The sequence below is a fragment of the Hemibagrus wyckioides genome, linkage group LG11, assembly GCF_019097595.1.
Source record: "Hemibagrus wyckioides isolate EC202008001 linkage group LG11, SWU_Hwy_1.0, whole genome shotgun sequence".
Lineage (NCBI taxonomy): Eukaryota > Metazoa > Chordata > Actinopteri > Siluriformes > Bagridae > Hemibagrus > Hemibagrus wyckioides.
In genome coordinates, this window is record NC_080720.1 from 161,820 (window position 1) to 188,012 (window position 26,193).

At 46.6% G+C, this 26,193-nt stretch overlaps 1 protein-coding gene across 6 annotated transcripts in view; it reads right to left on the reverse strand.

Moving 5' to 3' along the window:
• The window catches only part of itpr1a (inositol 1,4,5-trisphosphate receptor, type 1a), a 163,761-nt gene that overhangs the window by 67,063 nt on the left and 70,505 nt on the right, over nt 1–26,193 (reverse strand). For all 6 annotated transcript variants that reach the window (XR_009206065.1, XM_058403087.1, XM_058403086.1 and 3 more), the window contains exons 16-27: nt 14,052–14,210; nt 13,479–13,651; nt 13,278–13,397; nt 9,767–9,961; nt 9,344–9,595; nt 9,121–9,262; nt 8,894–9,041; nt 8,064–8,254; nt 7,778–7,904; nt 7,541–7,595; nt 6,512–6,677; nt 4,654–4,824 (exon numbers count right to left, since the gene is read on the reverse strand). Coding sequence is in view for 5 of the 6 variants with exons in the window: in XM_058403087.1 (XP_058259070.1) it covers nt 4,654–4,824; nt 6,512–6,677; nt 7,541–7,595; nt 7,778–7,904; nt 8,064–8,254; nt 8,894–9,041; nt 9,121–9,262; nt 9,344–9,595; nt 9,767–9,961; nt 13,278–13,397; nt 13,479–13,651; nt 14,052–14,210 (1,899 nt within the window). In the remaining variant the exon portion in view is untranslated. The remainder of the gene's footprint in view (nt 1–4,653; nt 4,825–6,511; nt 6,678–7,540; nt 7,596–7,777; nt 7,905–8,063; nt 8,255–8,893; nt 9,042–9,120; nt 9,263–9,343; nt 9,596–9,766; nt 9,962–13,277; nt 13,398–13,478; nt 13,652–14,051; nt 14,211–26,193) is intronic.

A 26,193-nucleotide genomic window follows, 5' to 3' on the forward strand; every position in this document is an offset into this window, starting at 1 on the left:
TGTTTAGAGTGTGTGATAGTGTTTAGAGTGTGTGATAGTGTTTAGTGCGTAGAGTGTGTGATAGTGTTTAGATTGTGTGATAGTGTTTAGTGTGTGTGATAGTGTTTAGAGTGTGTGATAGTGTTTAGTGTGTGTGATAGTGTTTAGAGTGTGTGATAGTGTTTGGTTTGTGCGATAGTGTTTAGAGTGAGATAGTGTTTAGTGTGTGATAGTGTTTAGAGTGTGTGAGTGTTTAGAGTGTGTGATAGTGTTTGGTGTGTTTGAGTGTTTAGAGTGTGTGATAGTGTTTAGTGCATATAGTGTGTGATATTGTTTAGTGTGTGTGATAGTGTTTAGAGTGTGTGATAGTGTTTAGTGCGTAAAGTGTGTGATAGTGTTTAGATTGTGTGATAGTGTTTAGTGTGTGTGATAGTGTTTAGAGTGTGTGATAGTGTTTAGTGTGTGTGATAGTGTTTTGTGTGTGTGATAGTGTTTAGTGTGTGATAGTGTTTAGTGTGTGTGATAGTGTTTAGAGTGTGTGATAGTGTTTGGTTTGTGTGATAGTGTTTAGAGTGAGATAGTGTTTAGTGTGTGATAGTGTTTAGAGTGTGTGAGTGTTTAGAGTGTGTGATAGTGTTTGGTGTGTGTGAGTGTTTAGAGTGTGTGATAGTGTTTAGTGTGTGTGATAGTGTTTAGAGTGTGTGATAGTGTTTAGTGTGTGTGATAGTGTTTAGAGTGTGTGATAGTGTTTAGTGTGTGTGATAGTGTTTAGAGTGAGATAGTGTTTAGTGTGTGTGATAGTGTTTAGAGTGTGTGATAGTGTTTAGTGTGTGTGATAGTGTTTAGTGTGTGATAGTGTTTAGTGTGTGTGATAGTGTTTAGAGTGTGTGATAGTGTTTAGAGTGTGTGATAGTGTTTGGTTTGTGTGATAGTGTTTAGAGTGAGATAGTGTTTAGTGTGTGATAGTGTTTAGAGTGTGTGAGTGTTTAGAGTGTGTGATAGTGTTTAGTGCATAGAGTGTGTGATATTGTTTAGAGTGTGTGATAGTGTTTAGTGCGTAGAGTGTGTGATATTGTTTAGAGTGTGATAGTGTTTAGTGCATAGAGTGTGTGATATTGTTTAGAGTGTGTGATAGTGTTTAGAGTGTGTGATAGTGTTTAGTGTGTGTGATAGAGCTTAGTGTGTGATAGTGTTTAGAGTGTGTGATATTGTTTAGAGTGTGTGATAGTGTTTAGTGTGTGTGATAGTGTTTAGAGTGAGTGATAGTGTTTAGAGTGAGTGATAGTGTTTAGAGTGTGTGATAGTGTTTAGTGCGTAGAGTGTGTGATATTGTTTAGAGTGTGTGATAGTGTTTGGTGTGTGTGATAGTGTTTAGAGTGTGTGATAGTGTTTAGTGTGTGTGATAGTGTTTAGAGTGTGTGGTAGTGTTTAGTGTGTGTGATAGTGTTTGGTGTGTGTGATAGTGTTTGGTGTGTGTGATAGTGTTTAGAGTGAGTGATAGTGTTTAGTGCGTAGAGTTTGTGATATTGTTTAGAGTGTGTGATAGTGTTTAGTGCGTAGAGTGTGTGATAGTGTTTAGATTGTGTGATAGTGTTTAGAGTGTGTGATAGTGTTTAGTGTGTGTGATAGTGTTTAGAGTGTGTGATAGTGTTTAGTGTGTGTGATAGTGTTTAGTGTGTGTGATAGTGTTTAGAGTGTGTGATATTGTTTAGTGTGTGTGATATTGTTTAGAGTGTGTGATAGTGTTTGGTGTGTGATATTGTTTAGACTGTGTGATAGTGTTTAGAGTGTGTGATAGTGTTTGGTGTGTGTGATAGTGTTTAGAGTGTGTGATAGTGTTTGGTTTGTGTGATAGTGTTTAGAGTGAGATAGTGTTTAGAGTGAGATAGTGTTTAGTGTGTGATAGTGTTTAGTGTGTGTGATAGTGTTTAGTGTGTGATAGTGTTTTGTGTGTGTGATAGTGTTTAGAGTGTGTGATATTGTTTAGTGTGTGAGTGTTTAGTGTGTGTGATAGTGTTTAGAGTGTGTGATAGTGTTTTGTGTGTGTGATAGTGTTTAGAGTGAGATAGTGTTTAGTGTGTGATAGTGTTTAGAGTGTGTGATAGTGTTTAGAGTGTGTGATACAGTTTAGAGTGTGTGATAGTGTTTAGAGTGTGTGATAGTGTTTAGAGTGTGTGATAATGTTTAGAGTGTGTGATAGTGTTTAGAGTGTGTGATACAGTTTAGAGTGTGTGATAGTGTTTAGAGTGTGTGATAGTGTTTAGAGTGTGTGATAATGTTTAGAGTGTGTGATAGTGTTTAGAGTGTGTGATACAGTTTAGAGTGTGTGATAGTGTTTAGAGTGTGTGAGTGTTTAGAGTGTGTGATAGTGTTTAGAGTGTGTGATATTGTTTAGAGTGTGTGATATTGTTTAGTGTGTGAGTGTTTAGTGTGTGTGATAGTGTTTTGTGTGTGTGATAGTGTTTAGTGTGTGTGATATTGTTTAGTGTGTGTGATATTGTTTAGAGTGTGTGAGTGTTTAGTGTTTGTGATAGTGTTTAGTGTGTGTGATATTGTTTAGAGTGTGTGATATTGTTTAGTGTGTGAGTGTTTAGTGTGTGTGATAGTGTTTAGAGTGTGTGAGTGTTTTGTGTGTGTGATAGTGTTTAGAGTGTGTGATAGTGTTTAGAGTGTGTGATATTGTTTAGAGTGTGTGAGTGTTTAGTGTGTGTGATAGTGTTTAGAGTGTGTGTGAGTGTTTAGTGTGTGTGATAGTGTTTAGTGTGTGTGATAGTGTTTAGAGTGTGTGAGTGTTTAGTGTGTGTGATAGTGTTTAGAGTGTGTGAGTGTTTAGTGTGTGTGATAGTGTTTAGATTATAATGCTGTAGTCATGATGCCTTTTAAACAGTAATATGTGAGTTGTAGTCTGTAGTTGATCTGTACGGCCACTGTTATATACACTGCTCAAAAAACTGAAAGGAACACTTTGAAAACACATCAGATCTCCATGGAGAAAACATCTACACTGGTATGGACTGGGTAATGTGTGGTCTGGATATCTACACTGGTATGGACTGGGTAATGTGTTAGGAATGAAAGGAAGCCACATCGTTTAATGGAAATTAAAATGATCAACCTACAGAGGGCGGAATCCAAAGATACCCCCAAATCAAAGGGAAAAATGAAGCACGGAAAAATGAAGTGGGCTAGTCCAGTAATGTATGGCCCCCACGTGCTTGAATGGATGCCTGACAACGTCGCACCTGCCAATTCTGGTGTTTAGTGGCAAATGCCAAACAAGATCCACGGTGCCGGGCAGTGAGCACAGGACACATTAGAGGACATCAGGCCCTCAGGGCACCCTCACGAAGTATGTTTCTGATCATTTGGTCAGAGACATTCACACCAGTGGCCTGCTGGAGGTATTTTTGTAGGTCTCAGCACCCATCCTGTTCCTCCTTGCACAAAGGAGGAACTCCCAGCTGAAGTGTTAAGGACCTTCTACTGCCCTGTCCAGTTCTCCTAGAGTAACTGCCCATCTCCTGGAATCTCCTCCATGCTCTTGAGACTGTGCTGGGAGACACAGCACACCTTCTGGTAGTGGCACGTATTGATGTGCCATCCTGGAGGAGTTGGACTGCCTTTCTGACCTCTGTAGGGTCCAGGTATGGCCTCATGCTACCAGTAGTGACACTGACCCTAGCCAAATGCAAAACTAGTGAAAAACATTCAGAAAAGATGAGTAGGAAAAGAAGGTCAGTGACCTCCACCTGTAAAACTGTTCCTGTTTTGGGGGTCATCTCATTGTTGCCCATCTAGTGCACCTGTTGTTCATTTCATTAACACCAAAGCAATTGAAACTGATTAACAACCCCTTCTGCCACTGAATTGACCTATTCCTATACTGAATATTCCACTGACCTGATGATATACTCTGATTAAAAAGTGTTCCTTTAATTTCTTTGAGCAGTGTATTTATATATAATAATATGAACTGATCTAAAGCTAGTACTGTTATAAACTAAGATAAAGTCAAGACCTTCACACTGATTCCAGGATGAGCACCATGCTGAACTGACCTTGTTCCATAAACAGGGAAGGATCTGGTAGGCTACTAGTAGACTACACCACCACACCACCATCCACGTGATAGAATGAAGACTAGCACACCTTCACGTTCCTCACAAACACGTGAAACCATCTGAAGCTTAGAGCACAGTACTGATAACTTTTAGATGCATGCTAAATAATTATTATTGAGGATGGAGTAACTTAGTGGTTGAGGTGTGGGACTACTGATCAGAAGGTTGTGAGTTCAAATCCCATGTCCACCAAGTGTCCACTGCTGGGACCCTGAGCAAGGCCCTTAACAGTCAACTGCTTAGTTGTATGAATGTAAGTTGCTCTGGATAAGGACATCTACCACATGACAAATATTTCATAATCTAGTAACTGGATTGAAATCACATTAAATCTGGCATAGTGTTTCTGTACTGCACAGGACAGAAAGATGCACACAAACGGACAGAAAGATGGGCAGCTGTCCAAAATGAGAACATAAGACCTCCATGTGAAGAAATAAACTGTGGAAGTGAGTGTGTGTAGCTGGTAGAAAAGTGGGATTTATAAATTCTGTGTAAATTTCTAAAATAATGTAAAAGTGTAAATGGGGTTGTATGTAAAAAATGTGTTGACCTTGTGATGTGTTTCCGTGGTGATGACCTCTCCTGTATGTAGCCCTGAGTCTGACCCCTGTCTCTTATACACCCACAGTTCAGACTTTTCCACTATAGACCTCAGCTGGTCCAGGTCAGCTTTAATCTGTTTATAGTTATCCACATCCTGACTGGTGACCAGGAGCTGCACCTACACACACACACACACACACACACACAGTTAAAGGTCAATTTACAACACAGTTTGCTAAAAGCATGACCTGAGAAAAACATGTGTGTGTGTGTGTGTGTGTGTGTGTGAGAGAGAGAGATTGTGTACAGTGCCTTGCAAAAGTATTCATACCCCTTGAGCTTTTCCACATTTTGTCACGTTACAACCACAAAGGTAAATGTATTTTATTGGGATTTTATGTGATAGACCAACACAAAGGCATATCATTCTGAAGTGAAAGGAAAATGATAAATGATACAATTTTTTTTACAAATAAAAATCTATAAAGTGTGGAGAGTGTTTGTATTCAGCCCCCTTTACTCTGATGGCACTAACTAATCCAGTGGATCCAGTTTTCTTCAGAAGTCACCTAATTAATAAATCCAGTAGTAACTACAGAGTCTAATTATTAAATCTAGAGTCTGTGTGTAATCTCAGTATAAATACAGCTGTTCTGTGAAGCCCTCAGAGTTTTGTTGGAGAACATTAGTGAAGCGAATTAGTGTTAGGCTCTAAAAAAATATCCCAATTTTTGAACATCTCATGAAGCACTGTTCAATCCATCATCTGAAAATGGAAAGTGTCTGGCACAACTGCAAACCTACCAAGACATGGCCATCCACTTAAACTGACAGGCCAGGCTAGGAGAGCATTACTCAGAGAAGCAGGCAAGGGGCCCATGGTAACTCTGGAGGAGCTGCAGAGATCCACAGCTCAGGTCCAATCCCAAATCTGGCCTTTATGGAAGAGTGGCAAGAAGAAAGCCATTGTTGAAAGAAAGCCATGAGAAGTCCTGTTACCAGTTTGTGACAAGCCATGTGGGGGATACAGCAAACATGTGCAAGAAGGTGCTCTGGTCAGATCAGACCAAAACTGAACTTTTTGGCCTGAATGCAAAACACTATGTGTGACTGAAATCTAACACTGCACATCACCCTGAACACACCATCCTCACCGTGAAACATGATGGTGGCAGCATCGTGTTGTGGGGATGCTTTTCTCCAACAGAGACAGGGAAGCTGGTCAGGGTTGATGGGAAGATGGACATAGCCAATCTTAGAAGAAAACCTGTTAGAGTCTGTAAAAGACTTGAGACTGGGGCAGAGGTGCACCTTCCAGCAGGACAATGTCCCTAAACATACAGCCAGAGCTACAATGGACCAGTTTAGATCAAAGCATACTCATGTTAGAATGGACCGGTCAAAGTCCAGACCTAAACACAACTGAGAATCTGTGGCAAGAATTGACCACTGCTGTTCACAGACGCTCTCCATCCACTCTGACTGAGCTTCAGCTATTTCACAAGAAGAGAAGAATGGGCAAAACTTTCACTCTCCAGATGTGCACAGCTGGTAGAGACATACACCAACAGACCTGCAGCTGTGACTGCAGCAAAAGGTGGTTCTGTGAAGTATTGAGTCAGGGGGGCTGAATACAAACACACTCCACTCTTTTCAGATTTTTATTTGTAGAACATTTTGAAAACCATTTATCATTTTCCTTTCACTTCACAGTTATATGTTGGTCTCTTGCATAAAAACCCAATAAAATACACTTACTCTTGTGGTGGTAACGTGAGAAACTGTGGAAAAGCTCAAGAGATGTGAATACTTTTGCAAGGCACTGTATGTATGTATGTATGTGTGTGTGTGTGTGTGTGTGTTACCTGTTTAAAGGCCTGCAGAACCTCCTGTCTCTGGCTAAAATGTCTGAAGAGGAGGTGAAGAGCTCTGGACACTAATGGAGGATAGTCATGCATGGTCAGGTGGAGAAGAACCCTGAGAAATGTCCGACCTCCATGATCATCCAGGTCCAGTGGGGTGTTCTCCTCACTACACACACACACACACACACACACACACACACACATAAATGCATAAATAACATACATAACCATATATAATACATAAACGTTAGAGAGGGACTGAACAGTATAATGTGTTGAATTAAAGAAGAAGTTCACTTCCAGAAGAAAACTCTACAGATCATCTCCTCCCTCCTCGTCCTCCAAGATGTTCTTGTCTTTCTTTCTTCAGTGGTAAAAAATGATGTTTTTTGAGGAAAACATTTAAGGATTTTTCTCCATATAGTGGACTTCAATGGTGCCCGAAACTGAGGCAAAGTGGTCTGTAGCTCCGCCTACGTCACGTGTGACCTTTCCACATGATTACGTAGTGTCACAGACACGCATCCTAGCGCTAGACGAGCTTTTGTGGTTAAAAAGTATACAGTTTTTTATTTTTCTAAAAAAATGACAGATGGTGTGTCTAGATAAGAGCCTTCTTCCTGGGCTGGGATGGAGGTTTAGAGCTCTGTGAAGCTGCATTTAAAATGTATTCTGGAAGATCAAACTCACCGGTCACCACTGAAGTCCACCATATGGAGAAACATCCAAGATTCAAGAAGCTTTACTGTCATTTCAACCACATATAGCTGAAACGTTGTCCTCAAAAAACATCATTTCTTTATGACTGAAGAAAAAAGACAGGAACATCTGGGATGATGAGGGTGGAGGAAATGATCTGTAGAGTTCTGCAAGTGAACTTTTGTCCTACATTTTTTATTGTTTGTGATGATGTAATGGTGTCACGTGATGATGTGATGACGATGATGATGATGGCATTACCTGATGATGTGGTGATGTAATGACCTGTATGTACAGTACAGTGTATTATAAAGTCCTAATAAATCTCACCTTCCTCCAAATATCCCTTCTGCCTGCTCCTCAATGTGCTCAAAGTCCAGTGCACCTAACACAGATAAACACACACACACACACACACACACACACGTCTGAAATAATGACCAATGGAGAGTTCTCATGCCTCACCTAAATCTAACTTTAACCTAAGAAACCAACAGGAAACAAACAAAAACTGCATGTGAACCAGCCACATTTCCCACAAGCTCTCACACACACACACACTCTCACCCTGGACACTCGTCTGTGATTCTGGATTAATGGACATCTCCGTCTGCGAGTTACTCTCATCAAACTCTCTCTTAAAGATACTCAGGAGGCATGAGATACGATAATCCAATCTCACATTCAGAATAAACTACACACACACACACACACACACACACACACACAGAGAGAGAGGGATTTGTTAGTGATGATCACTCTCTACACACTGTTTCACTCACAGTCTCTAAAGAGTTTATACAGTAATTAATGTGATTAATGATGGTCTGAGTGTCAGAGGTGTGTGACGTACCTGCAGGATCTCGATGATCTTCAGCTTGGTGTCCATCACTAGTATGTCCTGTTTCTGAGGTTCTGCTTGAGCTTTCACCGAGTCTCGGTCCGGAGAATTACGGCTTGTAGCGGGCAGAAAGCCACTTCCTCTGAGGACCACCTGGGTCATAAGTTCCCCCACACCATGGATGGAGCGCATCACATTACTGCCTGCACACACACACACACACACACATTACCTGAAGTTCCTGACTCTTTTAGTCCTTCAGTGTACTAACCCCGTGATCATGGGTGAAGATAATGAACAAATCTTTTTGTGTTCTAGTGACCAGATTTCCTCTGCTTTCCTCCTTCACACACTCGTGGTTAAAAAACATGAACGCGTTCTCATGGTTTAGTTTCTGTTCCAGTCATGTCTCCACCCCTGACCTGTCCCCTAACCTGTCTTCTGACCAGTCTCTCAAACTGTCCCTCAACCTTCCCCTTAACCTAAACAGTCCCCTAGCCTGTCCCCTGACCAGTCCTCTGACCAATTCCCTAGCTTGTCCCCTGACCGATCCCCTAGCCCAGGGGAAGGCAAGTTCGGTCCTAGAGAGCCGCAGTCCTGCAGATTTCAGCTCCAGCCCTGAAAAAAAAACTTAGTAATCCTGAAGACCTTGATTAGCTTGTTCAGGTGTGCAATCTGCAGGACTGCGGCTCTCTAGGACCTAACTTGCCTACCCCTGCCCTAGCCTGTCCCTTGGCCTGTCCCACAACTTGAAAGTTAAGTCTCAGCTGTAGACAGGATGAAATTTTCCTTCAGGATTATTTAATTTTATTTCAACAGAGCACATTTTGACACCTACTGACCTTTTCCTGGCTCTCGGTCCAGTTTGACAGAGAAGGATGTGCTGACGTGGACACAGTCCAGGATGGCCAGCAGGATCTTGGTCAGTCGGAGGAGGTCACTGAAGTTATAGAACCCAAAGTAGATGAGATTCCTGGCCAGGTTGACCACCTGAGAGGAGCAGCAGAGGTCATGAGAGAAGGTCGGCTGTCATGAAGTTGAGTGACCAGAGTGATATAAAGATACAGACCTCGAATGTGAGTTTATTTTTCTCTTTGTCTGAAAAAGGGAAGCTCTGGCACACGACGTCACGGAGGTAATTCTCCACAAACTCCATGGTCTGAGAAAACTTCTCCTTCACCTCATCACGGGTCATTCCGTCATTATCATAACTGAAAGGAGAAAACAGGCACAGAGCTGGAGGACGAGCGGTCAAGCTGGTCATCTGAAAGTCATTCAGCAGTCTGACTCACTCGTCGATGGAGATCTGGGACGGGATCTCGGACCACAGACGGGCGTATTTGACGGGCGTGACCTGTTCCTGGGGGTCGCGGTCAACATGCATGTGCAGCATCATACGGCAGAAAGAGGCTCTGAGGTCAAAGGGCAAGTCTTCATCCGACATGCAGCGTAAAATCAGATCCACGTCCAGCTGTGCCGAGATCTTATTGATGGCCAAATACTGACGATCCAGACACATCCGAGCAAACAAGTTCAACTGGTACCTGACACACACACACACACACACACACACACATAGTCATGACTAACACATACAAAGCCAAATACAGCTGCAAGCAGTACTGTTCCAGGAGTCACTACATGCAGGACCCTCAGTGACCAGTTCTTACATAGTGCTCAGTGGACTAATATAAAATGTGTGTGTGTGTGTGTACCTGTAATAGCTGATCACTTCCTGGTCCTCAGTGTGTCCCTCTTTAGCGTCCTGAGCGAGTTCTCTGATGCTTTTACTCTTTACCTCCCCACTGCTGTCCTTCCAGAACAACCACACCTCCTCCTCATCCTCCTCTTCCTCCTCTGCACTCTCCCCCAGCACCGCCCCCGCCACCTCGAACCTCGACAACACTAGCCTGACACACACACACACACACACAAAATACACAATAGTCTTTTCAGTATATATTCAGGACCTGTGTAGTGTTTGTGTGTGTGTTGTGTAGTTGTGTGTATGTTGTGTAGTGTTTGTGTGGATGTTGTGTAGTGTAGTGTTTGTGTAGTTGTGTGTATGTTGTGTAGTTGTTGTGTGTATGTTGTGTAGTGTTTGTATGTTGTGTAGTGTAGTGTTTGTGTAGTGTTTGTGTGTGTGTTGTGTAGTGTTTGTGTAGTTGTTGTGTGTATGTTGTGTAGTGTTTGTGTGGATGTTGTATAGTGTTTGTATGTATGTTGTGTAGTATAGTGTTTGTGTAGTTGTTGTGTGTATGTTGTGTAGTGTTTGTGTGGATGTTGTGTAGTGTTTGTGTGTATGTTGTGTAGTGTTTGTGTAGTTGTGTGTATGTTGTGTAGTGTTTGTGTGGATGTTGTGTAGTGTAGTGTTTGTGTAGTTGTGTGTATGTTGTGTAGTTGTTGTGTGGATGTTGTGTAGTGTTTGTATGTTGTGTAGTGTAGTGTTTGTGTAGTGTTTGTGTGGATGTTGTGTAGTGTAGTGTTTGTATAGTTGTGTGTATGTTGTGTAGTTGTTGTGTGGATGCTGTGTAGTGTTTGTGTGTATGTTGTGTATGTTGTGCAGTTGTTGTGTGTATGTTGTGTAGTGTTTGTGTGGATGTTGTGTAGTGTGGATGTTGTGTAGTTGTTGTGTGTATGTTGTGTAGTGTTTGTGTGGATGTTGTGTAGTGTTTGTATGTTGTGTAGTGTTTGTGTGGATGTTGTGTAGTTGTTGTGTGGATGTTGTGTATTGTTTGTGTGGATGTTGTGTAGTGTTTGTGTGGATGTTGTGTAGTTGTTGTGTGTATGTTGTGTAGTGTTTGTGTGGATGTTGTGTAGTGTGGATGTTGTGTAGTTGTTGTGTGTATGTTGTGTAGTGTTTGTGTGGATGTTGTGTAGTGTAGTGTGGATGTTGTGTAGTGTAGTGTGGATGTTGTGTAGTTGTTGTGTGTATGTTGTGTAGTGTTTGTGTGGATGTTGTGTAGTGTAGTGTGGATGTTGTGTAATTGTTGTGTGTATGTTGTGTAGTGTTTGTGTGGATGTTGTGTAGTTGTTGTGTGGATGTTGTGTAGTGTTTGTGTGGATGTTGTGTAGTGTAGTGTGGATGTTGTGTAGTGTTTGTGTGGATGTTGTGTAGTTGTGTGGATGTTGTATAGTGTTTGTGTGGATGTTGTGTAGTGTAGTGTGGATGTTGTGTAGTGTTTGTGTGGATGTTGTGTAGTGTTTGTGTGGATGTTGTGTAGTGTAGTGTGTATGTTGTGTAGTTGTTGTGTGTATGTTGTGTAGTGTTTGTGTGGATGTTGTGTAGTGTTTGTGTGGATGTTGTGTAGTGTAGTGTGGATGTTGTGTAGTTGTTGTGTGGATGTTGTGTAGTGTTTGTGTGGATGTTGTGTAGTGTAGTGTGGATGTTGTGTAGTGTTTGTGTGGATGTTGTGTAGTTGTTGTGTGTATGTTGTGTAGTGTTTGTGTGGATGTTGTGTAGTGTTTGTGTGGATGTTGTGTAGTGTAGTGTGGATGTTGTGTAGTGTAGTGTGGATGTTGTGTAGTTGTGTGGATGTTGTGTAGTTGTGTGGATGTTGTATAGTGTTTGTGTGGATGTTGTGTAGTGTTTGTGTGGATGTTGTGTAGTGTAGTGTGGATGTTGTGTAGTGTTTGTGTGGATGTTGTGTAGTTGTTGTGTGGATGTTGTGTAGTTGTTGTGTGGATGTTGTGTAGTGTTTGTGTGGATGTTGTGTAGTGTAGTGTGGATGTTGTGTAGTGTTTGTGTGGATGTTGTGTAGTTGTTGTGTGTATGTTGTGTAGTGTTTGTGTGGATGTTGTGTAGTGTTTGTGTGGATGTTGTGTAGTGTAGTGTGGATGTTGTGTAGTGTAGTGTGGATGTTGTGTAGTTGTGTGGATGTTGTGTAGTTGTGTGGATGTTGTATAGTGTTTGTGTGGATGTTGTGTAGTGTAGTGTGGATGTTGTGTAGTTGTTGTGTGGATGTTGTGTAGTGTTTGTGTGGATGTTGTGTAGTGTAGTGTGGATGTTGTGTAGTTGTGTGGATGTTGTATAGTGTTTGTGTGGATGTTGTGTAGTGTAGTGTGGATGTTGTGTAGTGTTTGTGTGGATGTTGTGTAGTGTTTGTGTGGATGTTGTGTAGTGTAGTGTGTATGTTGTGTAGTGTTTGTGTGGATGTTGTGTAGTGTTTGTGTGGATGTTGTGTAGTGTAGTGTGGATGTTGTGTAGTTGTTGTGTGTATGTTGTGTAGTGTTTGTGTGGATGTTGTGTAGTGTTTGTGTGGATGTTGTGTAGTGTAGTGTGGATGTTGTGTAGTGTTTGTGTGGATGTTGTGTAGTTGTTGTATGTTGTGTAGTGTTTGTGTGTATGTTGTGTAGTGTTTGTGTGGATGTTGTGTAGTGTAGTGTGTATGTTGTGTAGTTGTTGTGTGTATGTTGTGTAGTGTTTGTGTGGATGTTGTGTAGTTGTTGTGTGGATGTTGTGTAGTGTAGTGTGGATGTTGTGTAGTTGTTGTGTGTATGTTGTGTAGTGTTTGTGTGGATGTTGTGTAGTGTTTGTGTGGATGTTGTGTAGTGTAGTGTGGATGTTGTGTAGTTGTGTGGATGTTGTATAGTGTTTGTGTGGATGTTGTGTAGTGTAGTGTGGATGTTGTGTAGTGTAGTGTTGATGTTGTGTAGTTGTGTGGATGTTGTATAGTGTTTGTGTGGATGTTGTGTAGTGTAGTGTGGATGTTGTGTAGTTGTGTGGATGTTGTGTAGTGTTTGTGTGGATGTTGTGTAGTGTAGTGTGGATGTTGTGTAGTTGTGTGGATGTTGTATAGTGTTTGTGTGGATGTTGTGTAGTGTAGTGTGGATGTTGTGTAGTTGTGTGGATGTTGTGTAGTGTTTGTGTGGATGTTGTGTAGTGTAGTGTGGATGTTGTGTAGTGTGGATGTTGTGTAGTGTAGTGTGGATGTTGTGTAGTTGTGTGGATGTTGTGTAGTGTTTGTGTGGATGTTGTATAGTGTTTGTGTGGATGTTGTGTAGTTGTGTGGATGTTGTGTAGTGTTTGTGTGGATGTTGTATAGTGTTTGTGTGGATGTTGTGTAGTGTAGTGTGGATGTTGTGTAGATGTTGTATAGTGTTTGTGTGGATGTTGTGTAGTGTAGTGTGGATGTTGTGTAGTTGTGTGGATGTTGTGTAGTGTTTGTGTGGATGTTGTGTAGTGTAGTGTGGATGTTGTGTAGTTGTTGTGTGTATGTTGTGTACTTGGTCTCAATGAGGATGTCGGAGTTGGCCGGATCCAACACTGCGGTACAGATGAGCTCCTGAGTCACAGGAATGGATTTGTTCATGGATACACACAGGTCAGATAAATAATCCAGGAACCTGAACACACAGATTCACACAGGTGAGAGCTACAGTGGTGGTGACACACACACACACACATGCACACACACACACACACACCTGGGCTCTCTGTTCTTGCGGACCAGACTGACGAAGGTGTCGATCTCAGCAGCAGTGATGTGTTTCTCCAGCAGTTTGCGGTTGTTGTGGAGCAGAGCTGTGATGGTGTCCTCTGCTAAAACATCATAACCAATCTGCTTCTGCATGAAGCGGAACTGCTTCGCTATGTACTCCTACACACAGACACACACACACACACACACACACACAGTTTATTTACTATACAGTGCTTTTAACAACTTCTAACAAACAGTTACTAAGACAGAGACTAGAAGAATGATAGACTTTGTGGGCAGAGCCTCTGAGACTGAGACTAAAAGAACGTTAAACGTTGTGGGCGGAGCCTCTGAGACTAAGACTAATAGAATGTTAGCGATTATAGGCGGAGCTTCTGAGACTAAGACTAAAAGAATCTTAGCTGTTGTGGGTGGAGCCTCTGAGACAGACTAAAAGAATGTTAGCAGTTATGGGCAGAGCCTCTGAGACTGAGACTAAGAATTTTAGCGGTTGTGGGCGGAGCCTCTGAGACAGCTTAACAGAATGTTGAAAAGCCTGGTGAAATGCTGGTGGTACCTGGTTTTTGCGATAGTCCTGCTGAGAATGACGCAGAACTCTGTAGCAGAGGCGGCAAATGTGGCGGAAGGGGGCGTGGCGTTGGTCTGCCAGCTCCTCCAATCGCAGCATGGGACCATCACCACTGTCAGTGAATGGAGCCTGCAGGAGCTTAAAGATCTGATCAAACCAAGAGAAACATCAGAGATGAGGAACAAAGGTTCAATGGGAAAATACGATTTCCTCTGGGTTACAGAAAAATTGGAGTAGTGTACTGTGTGTACCTGTGTGAGGTGTGGAATGTGTGTGTGTGTGTACCTGTGTGAGGTGTGGAGTGTGTGTACCTGTGTGAGGTGTGGAGTGTGTGTGTCTGTACCTGTCTGAGGTGTGGAGTGTGTGTACCTGTGTGAGGTGTGTGTGTGTGTACCTGTGTGAGGTGTGGAATGTGTGTGTGTGTGTACCTGTGTGAGGTGTGGAATGTGTGTGTGTGTGTACCTGTGTGAGGTGTGGAGTGTGTGTGTGTGTACCTGTGTGAGGTGTGGAGTGTGTGTGTGTACCTGTGTGAGGTGTGGAGTGTATGTGTGTGTGTGTACCTGTGTGAGGTGTGTGTGTGTGTACCTGTGTGAGGTGTGGAATGTGTGTGTGTGTGTACCTGTGTGAGGTGTGGAGTGTGTGTGTGTGTACCTGTGTGAGGTGTGGAGTGTGTGTGTGTGTGTACCTGTGTGAGGTGTGGAGTGTGTGTGTGTACCTGTGTGAGGTGTGGAGTGTGTGTGTGTGTACCTGTGTGAGGTGTGGAGTGTGTGTGTGTGTACCTGTGTGAGGTGTGGAGTGTGTGTGTGTGTGTGTACCTGTGTGAGGTGTGTGTGTGTGTACCTGTGTGAGGTGTGGAATGTGTGTGTGTACCTGTGTGAGGTGTGGAGTGTATGTGTGTGTGTGTACCTGTGTGAGGTGTGTGTGTGTGTACCTGTGTGAGGTGTGGAATGTGTGTGTGTGTGTACCTGTGTGAGGTGTGGAGTGTGTGTGTGTGTACCTGTGTGAGGTGTGGAGTGTGTGTGTGTGTGTACCTGTGTGAGGTGTGGAGTGTGTGTGTGTACCTGTGTGAGGTGTGGAGTGTGTGTGTGTGTACCTGTGTGAGGTGTGGAGTGTGTGTGTGTGTACCTGTGTGAGGTGTGGAGTGTGTGTGTGTGTGTGTACCTGTGTGAGGTGTGGAGTGTGTGTGTGTGTGTGTACCTGTGTGAGGTGTGGAGTGTGTGTGTGTGTGTGTGTACCTGTGTGAGCTGTGGAGTGTGTGTGTGTGTACCTGTGTGAGGTGTGGAGTGTGTGTGTGTGTACCTGTGTGAGATGTGGAGTGTGTGTGTGCGTGCGTGTGTACCTGTGTGAGGTGTGTGTGTGTGTGTGTGTATGTACCTGTGTGAGGTGTGGAGTGTGTGTGTGTGTGTACCTGTGTGAGGTGTGGAGTGTGTGTGTGTGTACCTGTGTGAGGTGTGGAGTGTATGTGTGTACCTGTGTGAGGTGTGGAGTGTGTGTGTGTGTGTGTGTGTGTACCTGTGTGAGGTGTGGAGTGTGTGTGTGTGTGTGTGTACCTGTGTGAGGTGTGGAGTGTGTGTGTGTGTACCTGTGTGAGGTGTGGAGTGTGTGTGTGTGTACCTGTGTGAGATGTGGAGTGTGTGTGTGTGTGTACCTGTGTGAGGTGTGTGTGTGTGTGTGTGAACCTGTGTGAGATGTGGAGTGTGTGTGTGTGTGTACTTGTGTGAGGTGTGGAGTGTGTGTGTGAACCTGTGTGAGATGTGGAGTGTGTGTGTGTGTACCTGTGTGAGGTGTGGAGTGTGTGTGTGTACCTGTGTGAGGTGTGTGTGTGTGTGTGTGTGCGTGTGTGTGTACCTGTGTGAGGTGTGGAGTGTGTGTGTGTGTGTACCTGTGTGAAAATGTGCAGTGTGTGTGTGTGTGTACCTATGTGAGGTGTGGAGTGTGTGTGTGTGTGTACCTGTGTGAGGTGTGGAGTGTATGTGTGTACCTGTGTGAGGTGTGGAGTGTGTGTGTGTGTGTGTGTGTACCTGTGTGAGGTGTGGAGTGTGTGTGTGTACCTGTGTGAGGTGTGGAGTGTGTGTGTGTGTACCTGTGTGAGATGTGGAGTGTGTGTGTGAACCTGTGTGAGGTGTGGAGTGTGTGTGTGTGTGTACCTGTGTGAGATGTGGAGTGTGTGTGTGTGTACCTGTGTGAGATGTGGAGTGTGTGTGTGTGTACCTGTGTGAGATGTGGAGTGTGTGTGTGTGTACCTGTGTGAGGTGCGGAGTGTGTGTGTGTGTACCTGTGTGAGGTGCGGAGTGTGTGTGTGTGTACCTGTGTGAGGTGTGGAGTGTGTGTGTGTACCTGTGTGAGATGTGGAGTGTGTGTGTGTGTACCTGTGTGAGGTGTGGAGTGTGTGTGTGTGTGTGTACCTGTGTGAGGTGAGGAGTGTGTGTGTGTGTGTACCTGTGTGAGATGTGGAGTGTGTGTGTGTGTACCTGTGTGAGGTGCGGAGTGTGTGTGTGTGTGTGTGTGTACCTGTGTGAGGTGCGGAGTGTGTGTGTGTGTGTGTGTACCTGTGTGAGATGTGGAGTGTGTGTGTGTGTACCTGTGTGAGGTGCGGAGTGTGTGTGTGTGTACCTGTGTGAGGTGTGGAGTGTGTGTGTGTACCTGTGTGAGATGTGGAGTGTGTGTGTGTGTACCTGTGTGAGGTGTGGAGTGTGTGTGTGTGTGTGTACCTGTGTGAGATGTGGAGTGTGTGTGTGTGTACCTGTGTGAGATGTGGAGTGTGTGTGTGTGTACCTGTGTGAGGTGCGGAGTGTGTGTGTGTGTGTGTACCTGTGTGAGGTGCGGAGTGTGTGTGTGTGTGTGTACCTGTGTGAGGTGTGGAGTGTGTGTGTGTGTGTACCTGTGTGAGATGTGGAGTGTGTGTGTGTACCTATGTGAGGTGTGGAGTGCGTGTGTGTGTGTACCTGTGTGAGGTGTGGAGTGTGTGTGTGTGTGTGTACCTGTGTGAGGTGTGGAGTGTGTGTGTGTGTGTACCTGTGTGAGATGTGGAGTGTGTGTGTGTACCTGTGTGAGGTGTGGAGTGTGTGTGTGTGTACCTGTGTGAGGTGTGGAGTGTGTGTGTGTGTGTACCTGTGTGAGATGTGGAGTGTGTGTGTGTGTGTACCTGTGTGAGGTGCGGAGTGTGTGTGTGTACCTGTGTGAGGTGTGGAGTGTGTGTGTGTGTGTGTGTACCTGTGTGAGATGTGGAGTGTGTGTGTGTGTGTACCTGTGTGAGGTGCGGAGTGTGTGTGTGTACCTGTGTGAGGTGTGGAGTGTGTGTGTGTGTACCTGTGTGAGATGTGGAGTGTGTGTGTGTGTGTACCTGTGTGAGGTGTGGAGTGTGTGTGTGTGTGTACCTGTGTGAGATGTGGAGTGTGTGTGTGTGTGTACCTGTGTGAGGTGCGGAGTGTGTGTGTGTGTACCTGTGTGAGATGTGGAGTGTGTGTGTGTGTGTGTGTACCTGTGTGAGGTGTGGAGTGTGTGTGTGTGTACCTGTGTGAGGTGTGGAGTGTGTGTGTGTGTACCTGTGTGAGATGTAGAGTGTGTGTGTGTGTGTACCTGTGTGAGGTGCGGAGTGTGTGTGTGTGTACCTGTGTGAGGTGTGGAGTGTGTGTGTGTGTACCTGTGTGAGATGTGGAGTGTGTGTGTGTGTACCTGTGTGAGGTGTGGAGTGTGTGTGTGTGTGTACCTGTGTGAGATGTGGAATGTGTGTGTGTGTGTACCTGTGTGAGGTGTGGAGTGTGTGTGTGTGTGTGTGTACCTGTGTGAGGTGTGGAGTGTGTGTGTGTGTGTGTGTGTGTACCTGTGTGAGGTGTGGAGTGTGTGTGTGTGTGTACCTGTGTGAGATGTGGAGTGTGTGTGTGTGTGTACCTGTGTGAGGTGTGGAGTGTGTGTGTGTACCTGTGTGAGATGTGGAGTGTGTGTGTGTGTGTGTGTACCTGTGTGAGGTGTGGAGTGTGTGTGTGTGTACCTGTGTGAGGTGTGGAGTGTGTGTGTGTGTGTACCTGTGTGAGATGTGGAGTGTGTGTGTGTGTGTACTTGTGTGAGGTGTGGAGTGTGTGTGTGTGTACCTGTGTGAGATGTGGAGTGTGTGTGTGTGTACCTGTGTGAGATGTGGAGTGTGTGTGTGTGTACCTGTGTGAGGTGTGGAGTGTGTGTGTGTGTGTACCTGTGTGAGATGTGGAGTGTGTGTGTGTGTGTACCTGTGTGAGGTGCGGAGTGTGTGTGTGTGTGTGTGTGTACCTGTGTGAGATGTGGAGTCTGTGTGTGTGTGCGTGTGTGTGTGTGTGTACCTGTGTGAGGTGTGGAGTGTGTGTGTGTGTGTGTGTCTACCTGTGTGAGGTGTGGAGTGCGTGTGTGTGTGCGTGTGTGTGTGTGTGTACCTGTGTGAGGTGTGGAGTGTGTGTGTGTGTACCTGTGTGAGGTGTGGAGTGTGTGTGTGCGTGTGTGTGTACCTGTGTGAGGTGTGTGTGTGTGTGCGTGTGTGTGTACCTGTGTGAGGTGTGGAGTGTGTGTGTGTACCTGTGTGAGGTGTGGAGTGTGTGTGTGTGTGTGTGTGTGTACCTGTGTGAGGTGTGGAGTGTATGTGTGTGTGTGTGTGTGTGTGTGTACCTGTGTGAGGTGTGGAGTGTGTGTGTACCTGTGTGAGGTGTGGAGTGTGTGTGTGTGTGTGTACCTGTGTGAGGTGTGGAGTGCGTGTGTGTGTGTGTGTGTGTGTGTACCTGTGTGAGGTGTGGAGTGTATGTGTGTGTGTGTGTGTGTGTACCTGTGTGAGGTGTGGAGTGTGTGTGTGTGTGTGTACCTGTGTGAGGTGTGGAGTGTGTGTGTGTACCTGTGTGAGGTGTGGAGTGTGTGTGTGTGTGTACCTGTGTGAGGTGTGGAGTGTGTGTGTGTGTGTGTGTGTGTGTACCTGTGTGAGGTGTGGAGTGTGTGTGTGTGTGTACCTGTGTGAGATGTGGAGTGTGTGTGTGTGTGTGTGTGTGTGTACCTGTGTGAGGTGTGGAGTGTGTGTGTGTGTGTACCTGTGTGAGGTGTGGAGTGCGTGTGTGTGTGTGTGTGTGTGTGTACCTGTGTGAGGTGTGGAGTGTGTGTGTGTGTGTACCTGTGAGGTGTGGAGTGCGTGTGTGTGTGTGTGTGTGTGTACCTGTGTGAGGTGTGGAGTGTGTGTGTGTGTGTACCTGTGTGAGGTGTGGAGTGTGTGTACCTGTGTGAGGTGCGGAGTGTGTGTGTGTGTGTGTACCTGTGTGAGATGTGGAGTGTGTGTGTGTGTACCTGTGTGAGGTGTGGAGTGTGTGTGTGTGTGTGTGCGTGTGTGTGTGTGTACCTGTGTGAGGTGTGGAGTGTGTGTGTGTGTGTACCTGTGTGAGATGTGGAGTGTGTGTGTGTGTGTGTACCTGTGTGAGGTGTGGAGTGTGTGTGTGTGTGTACCTGTGTGAGATGTGGAGTGTGTGTGTGTGTGTACCTGTGTGACGTGTGGAGTGTGTGTGTGTGTGTACCTGTGTGAGGTGTGGAGTGTGTGTGTGTGTGTACCTGTGTGAGGTGTGGAGTGTGTGTGTGCGTGTGTGTGTACCTGTGTGAGGTGTGTGTGTGTGTGCGTGTACCTGTGTGAGGTGTGGAGTGTGTGTGTGTACCTGTGTGAGGTGTGGAGTGTGTGTGTGTGTACCTGTGTGAGATGTGGAGTGTGTGTGTGTGTGTGTACCTGTGTGAGGTGTGGAGTGTGTGTGTGTACCTGTGTGAGCTGTGGAGTGTGTGTGCGTGTGTGAGGTGTGGAGTGTGTGTGTGTGCGTGTGTGAGGTGTGGAGTGCGTGTGTGTGTGTGTGCGTGTGTGTGTGTGTACCTGTGTGAGGTGTGGAGTGTGTGTGTGTACCTGTGTGAGGTGTGGAGTGCGTGTGTGTGTGTGTGCGTGTGTGTGTGTGTACCTGTGTGAGGTGTGGAGTGTGTGTGTACCTGTGTGAGGTGTGGAGTGTGTGTGTGTGTGTGCGTGTGTGTGTGTACCTGTGTGAGGTGTGGAGTGTGTGTGTGTACCTGTGTGAGATGTGGAGTGTGTGTGTGTGTACCTGTGTGAGGTGTGGAGTGTGTGTGTGTGTACCTGTGTGAGGTGTGGAGAGTGTGTGTGTACCTATGTGAGGTGTGGAGTGTGTGTGTGTACTTGTGTGAGGTGTGGAGTGTGTGTGTGTACCTGTGTGAGGTGTGGAGTGTGTGTGTGTACCTGTGTGAGGTGTGGAGTGTATGTGTGTGTGTGTACCTGTGTGAGGTGTGGAGTGTGTGTGTGTACCTGTGTGAGGTGTGGAGTGTATGTGTGTGTGTACCTGTGTGAAGTGTGGAATGTGTGTGTGTGTACCTGTGTGAGGTGTGGAATGTGTGTGTGTGTGTACCTGTGTGAGGTGTGGAGTGTGTGTGTGTACCTGTATGAGGTGTGGAGTGTGTGTGTGTGTATGTACTTGTGTGAGATGTGGAGTGTGTGTGTGTGTGTACCTGTGTGAGGTGTGGAGTGTGTGTGTGTGTGTGTGTACCTGTGTGAGATGTGGAGTGTGTGTGTGTGTACCTGTGTGAGGTGTGGAGTGTGTGTACCTGTGTGAGGTGCGGAATGTGTGTGTGTGAACCTGTGTGAGGTGTGGAGTGTGTGTGTGTACCTGTGTGAGGTGTGGAGTGTGTGTGTGTGTGTGTGTGTGTACCTGTGTGAGGTGTGGAGTGTGTGTGTGTACCTGTGTGAGATGTGGAGTGTGTGTGTGTGTACCTGTGTGAGGTGTGGAGTGTGTGTGTGTGTGTACCTGTGTGAGGTGTGGAGAGTGTGTGTGTACCTGTGTGAGGTGTGGAGTGTGTGTGTGTACCTGTGTGAGGTGTGGAGTGTGTGTGTGTGTGTACCTGTGTGAGGTGTGGAGTGTGTGTGTGTGTGTACCTGTGTGAGATGTGGAGTGTGTGTGTGTGTACCTGTGTGAGGTGTGGAGTGTGTGTGTGTACCTGTGTGAGGTGTGGAGTGTGTGTGTGTACCTGTGTGAGGTGTGGAGAGTGTGTGTGTACCTATGTGAGGTGTGGAGTGTGTGTGTGTGTACCTGTGTGAGGTGTGGAGTGTGTGTGTGTACCTGTGTGAGGTGTGGAGTGTGTGTGTGTACCTGTGTGAGGTGTGGAGAGTGTGTGTGTACCTATGTGAGGTGTGGAGTGTGTGTGTGTGTGTGTGTACCTGTGTGAGATGTGGAGTGTGTGTACCTGTGTGAGGTGCGGAATGTGTGTGTGTGAACCTGTGTGAGGTGTGGAGTGTGTGTGTGTACCTGTGTGAGGTGTGGAGTGTGTGTGTGTGTGTGTGTGTGTGTACCTGTGTGAGGTGTGGAGTGTGTGTGTGTACCTGTGTGAGATGTGGAGTGTGTGTGTGTGTACCTGTGTGAGGTGTGGAGTGTGTGTGTGTGTACCTGTGTGAGGTGTGGAGAGTGTGTGTGTACCTATGTGAGGTGTGGAGTGTGTGTGTGTGTGTGTACCTGTGTGAGGTGTGGAGTGTGTGTGTGTGTGTGTACCTGTGTGAGGTGTGGAGTGTGTGTGTGTACCTGTGTGAGGTGTGGAGTGTGTGTGTGTGTGTGTACCTGTGTGAGGTGTGGAGTGTGTGTGTGTACCTGTGTGAGGTGTGGAGTGTATGTGTGTGTGTGTACCTGTGTGAGGTGTGGAGTGTGTGTGTGTGTGTGTACCTGTGTGAGGTGTGGAATGTGTGTGTGTGTGTACCTGTGTGAGGTGTGGAATGTGTGTGTGTGTGTACCTGTGTGAGGTGTGGAGTGTGTGTGTGTGTGTGTACCTGTGTGAGGTGTGGAGTGTGTGTGTGTACCTGTGTGAGGTGTGGAGTGTATGTGTGTGTGTGTACCTGTGTGAGGTGTGGAATGTGTGTGTGTGTGTACCTGTGTGAGGTGTGGAATGTGTGTGTGTGTGTACCTGTGTGAGGTGTGGAATGTGTGTGTGTGTGTACCTGTGTGAGGTGTGGAGTGTGTGTGTGTATCTGTGTGAGATGTGGAGTGTGTGTGTGTGTACCTGTGTGAGGTGTGGAGTGTGTGTGTGTGTGTACCTGTGTGAGGTGTGGAGTGTGTGTGTGTGTGTACCTGTGTGAGGTGTGGAGTGTGTGTGTGTGTACCTGTGTGAGGTGTGGAGTGTGTGTGTGTGTACCTGTGTGAGGTGTGGAGTGTGTGTGTGTGTACCTGTGTGAGGTGTGGAGTGTGTGTGTGTGTGTACCTGTGTGAGGTGTGGAGTGTGTGTGTGTGTGTGTACCTGTGTGAGGTGTGGAGTGTGTGTGTGTACCTGTGTGAGGTGTGGAGTGTGTGTGTGTACCTGTGTGAGGTGTGGAGTGTATGTGTGTGTGTGTACCTGTGTGAGGTGTGTGTGTGTGTACCTGTGTGAGGTGTGGAATGTGTGTGTGTGTGTACCTGTGTGAGGTGTGGAATGTGTGTGTGTGTGTACCTGTGTGAGGTGTGGAATGTGTGTGTGTGTGTACCTGTGTGAAGTGTGGAATGTGTGTGTGTGTGTACCTGTGTGAGGTGTGGAGTGTGTGTGTACCTGTGTAAGCTGTGGAGTGTGTGTGTGTGTACCTGTGTGAGGTGTGGAGTGTGTGTGTGTGTACCTGTGTGAGCTGTGGAGTGTGTGTGTGTACCTGTGTGAGATGTGGAGTGTGTGTGTGTGTGTGTACCTGTGTGAGGTGTGGAGTGTGTGTGTGTACCTGTGTGAGCTGTGGAGTGTATGTGTGTGTGTGTACCTGTGTGAGATGTGGAGAGTGTGTGTGTACCTATGTGAGGTGTGGAGTGTGTGTGTGTGTGTGTGTGTACCTGTGTGAGGTGTGGAGTGTGTGTGTGTGTGTGTACCTGTGTGAGGTGTGGAGTATGTGTGTGTACCTGTGTGAGGTGTGGAGTGTATGTGTGTGTGTGTACCTGTGTGAGGTGTGTGTGTGTGTACCTGTGTGAGGTGTGGAATGTGTGTGTGTGTGTACCTGTGTGAGGTGTGGAATGTGTGTGTGTGTGTACCTGTGTGAGGTGTGGAGTGTGTGTGTGTGTACCTGTGTGAGGTGTGGAGTGTGTGTGTGTACCTGTGTGAGGTGTGGAGTGTATGTGTGTGTGTGTACCTGTGTGAGGTGTGTGTGTGTGTACCTGTGTGAGGTGTGGAATGTGTGTGTGTGTGTACCTGTGTGAGGTGTGGAGTGTGTGTGTGTGTACCTGTGTGAGGTGTGGAGTGTGTGTGTGTGTGTACCTGTGTGAGGTGTGGAGTGTGTGTGTGTACCTGTGTGAGGTGTGGAGTGTGTGTGTGTGTACCTGTGTGAGGTGTGGAGTGTGTGTGTGTGTACCTGTGTGAGGTGTGGAGTGTGTGTGTGTGTGTGTACCTGTGTGAGGTGTGTGTGTGTGTACCTGTGTGAGGTGTGGAATGTGTGTGTGTACCTGTGTGAGGTGTGGAGTGTATGTGTGTGTGTGTACCTGTGTGAGGTGTGTGTTTGTGTACCTGTGTGAGGTGTGGAATGTGTGTGTGTGTGTACCTGTGTGAGGTGTGGAGTGTGTGTGTGTGTACCTGTGTGAGGTGTGGAGTGTGTGTGTGTGTGTACCTGTGTGAGGTGTGGAGTGTGTGTGTGTGTACCTGTGTGAGGTGTGGAGTGTGTGTGTGTGTACCTGTGTGAGGTGTGGAGTGTGTGTGTGTGTACCTGTGTGAGGTGTGGAGTGTGTGTGTGTGTGTGTACCTGTGTGAGGTGTGGAGTGTGTGTGTGTGTGTGTACCTGTGTGAGGTGTGGAGTGTGTGTGTGTGTGTGTGTACCTGTGTGAGCTGTGGAGTGTGTGTGTGTGTACCTGTGTGAGGTGTGGAGTGTGTGTGTGTGTACCTGTGTGAGATGTGGAGTGTGTGTGTGCGTGCGTGTGTACCTGTGTGAGGTGTGTGTGTGTGTGTGTGTGTGTACCTGTGTGAGGTGTGGAGTGTGTGTGTGTGTGTGTACCTGTGTGAGGTGTGGAGTGTGTGTGTGTGTGTGTACCTGTGTGAGGTGTGGAGTGTGTGTGTGTGTGTGTACCTGTGTGAGGTGTGGAGTGTGTGTGTGTGTGTGTGTACCTGTGTGAGGTGTGGAGTGTGTGTGTGTGTGTGTGTACCTGTGTGAGGTGTGGAGTGTGTGTGTGTACCTGTGTGAGGTGTGGAGTGTGTGTGTGTACCTGTGTGAGGTGTGGAGTGTGTGTGTGTGTGTACCTGTGTGAGGTGTGTGTGTGTGTGAACCTGTGTGAGATGTGGAGTGTGTGTGTGTGTGTACTTGTGTGAGGTGTGGAGTGTGTGTGTGAACCTGTGTGAGATGTGGAGTGTGTGTGTGTGTACCTGTGTGAGGTGTGGAGTGTGTGTGTGTACCTGTGTGAGGTGTGTGTGTGTGTGTGTGTGCGTGTGTGTGTACCTGTGTGAGGTGTGGAGTGTGTGTGTGTGTGTACCTGTGTGAAAATGTGCAGTGTGTGTGTGTGTGTACCTGTGTGAGGTGTGGAGTGTATGTGTGTACCTGTGTGAGGTGTGGCGTGCGTGTGTGTGTGTGTACCTGTGTGAGGTGTGGAGTGTGTGTGTGTGTGTGTGTGTGTACCTGTGTGAGGTGTGGAGTGTGTGTGTGTACCTGTGTGAGGTGTGGAGTGTGTGTGTGTGTGTACCTGTGTGAGGTGTGGAGTGTGTGTGTGTACCTGTGTGAGGTGTGGAGTGTGTGTGTGTGTGTACCTGTGTGAGATGTGAGTGTGTGTGTGTGTACCTGTGTGAGATGTGGAGTGTGTGTGTGTGTACCTGTGTGAGATGTGGAGTGTGTGTGTGTGTGTACCTGTGTGAGGTGCGGAGTGTGTGTGTGTGTACCTGTGTGAGGTGCGGAGTGTGTGTGTGTGTACCTGTGTGAGGTGTGGAGTGTGTGTGTGTACCTGTGTGAGATGTGGAGTGTGTGTGTGTGTACCTGTGTGAGGTGTGGAGTGTGTGTGTGTGTGTGTACCTGTGTGAGGTGTGGAGTGTGTGTGTGTGTGTACCTGTGTGAGATGTGGAGTGTGTGTGTGTGTACCTGTGTGAGGTGCGGAGTGTGTGTGTGTGTGTGTGTGTACCTGTGTGAGGTGCGGAGTGTGTGTGTGTGTGTGTACCTGTGTGAGATGTGGAGTGTGTGTGTGTGTACCTGTGTGAGGTGCGGAGTGTGTGTGTGTGTACCTGTGTGAGGTGTGGAGTGTGTGTGTGTACCTGTGTGAGATGTGGAGTGTGTGTGTGTGTACCTGTGTGAGGTGTGGAGTGTGTGTGTGTGTGTGTACCTGTGTGAGGTGTGGAGTGTGTGTGTGTGTGTACCTGTGTGAGATGTGGAGTGTGTGTGTGTGTACCTGTGTGAGGTGCGGAGTGTGTGTGTGTGTGTGTACCTGTGTGAGGTGCGGAGTGTGTGTGTGTGTGTGTACCTGTGTGAGGTGTGGAGTGTGTGTGTGTGTGTACCTGTGTGAGATGTGGAGTGTGTGTGTGTACCTATGTGAGGTGTGGAGTGCGTGTGTGTGTGTACCTGTGTGAGGTGTGGAGTGTGTGTGTGTGTGTGTACCTGTGTGAGGTGTGGAGTGTGTGTGTGTGTGTACCTGTGTGAGATGTGGAGTGTGTGTGTGTACCTGTGTGAGGTGTGGAGTGTGTGTGTGTGTACCTGTGTGAGGTGTGGAGTGTGTGTGTGTGTGTACCTGTGTGAGATGTGGAATGTGTGTGTGTGTGTACCTGTGTGAGGTGTGGAGTGTATGTGTGTACCTGTGTGAGGTGTGGAGTGTGTGTGTGTGTGTGTGTGTACCTGTGTGAGGTGTGGAGTGTGTGTGTGTGTACCTGTGTGAGGTGTGGAGTGTGTGTGTGTGTGTACCTGTGTGAGATGTGGAGTGTGTGTGTGTACCTGTGTGAGGTGCGGAGTGTGTGTGTACCTGTGTGAGGTGTGGAGTGTGTGTGTGTGTGTACCTGTGTGAGATGTGGAGTGTGTGTGTGTGTGTACCTGTGTGAGATGTGGAGTGTGTGTGTGTGTGTACCTGTGTGAGGTGTGGAGTGTGTGTGTGTGTGTACCTGTGTGAGATGTGGAGTGTGTGTGTGTGTGTGTGTACCTGTGGGAGGTGTGGAGTGTGTGTGTGTGTACCTGTGTGAGGTGTGGAGTGTGTGTGTG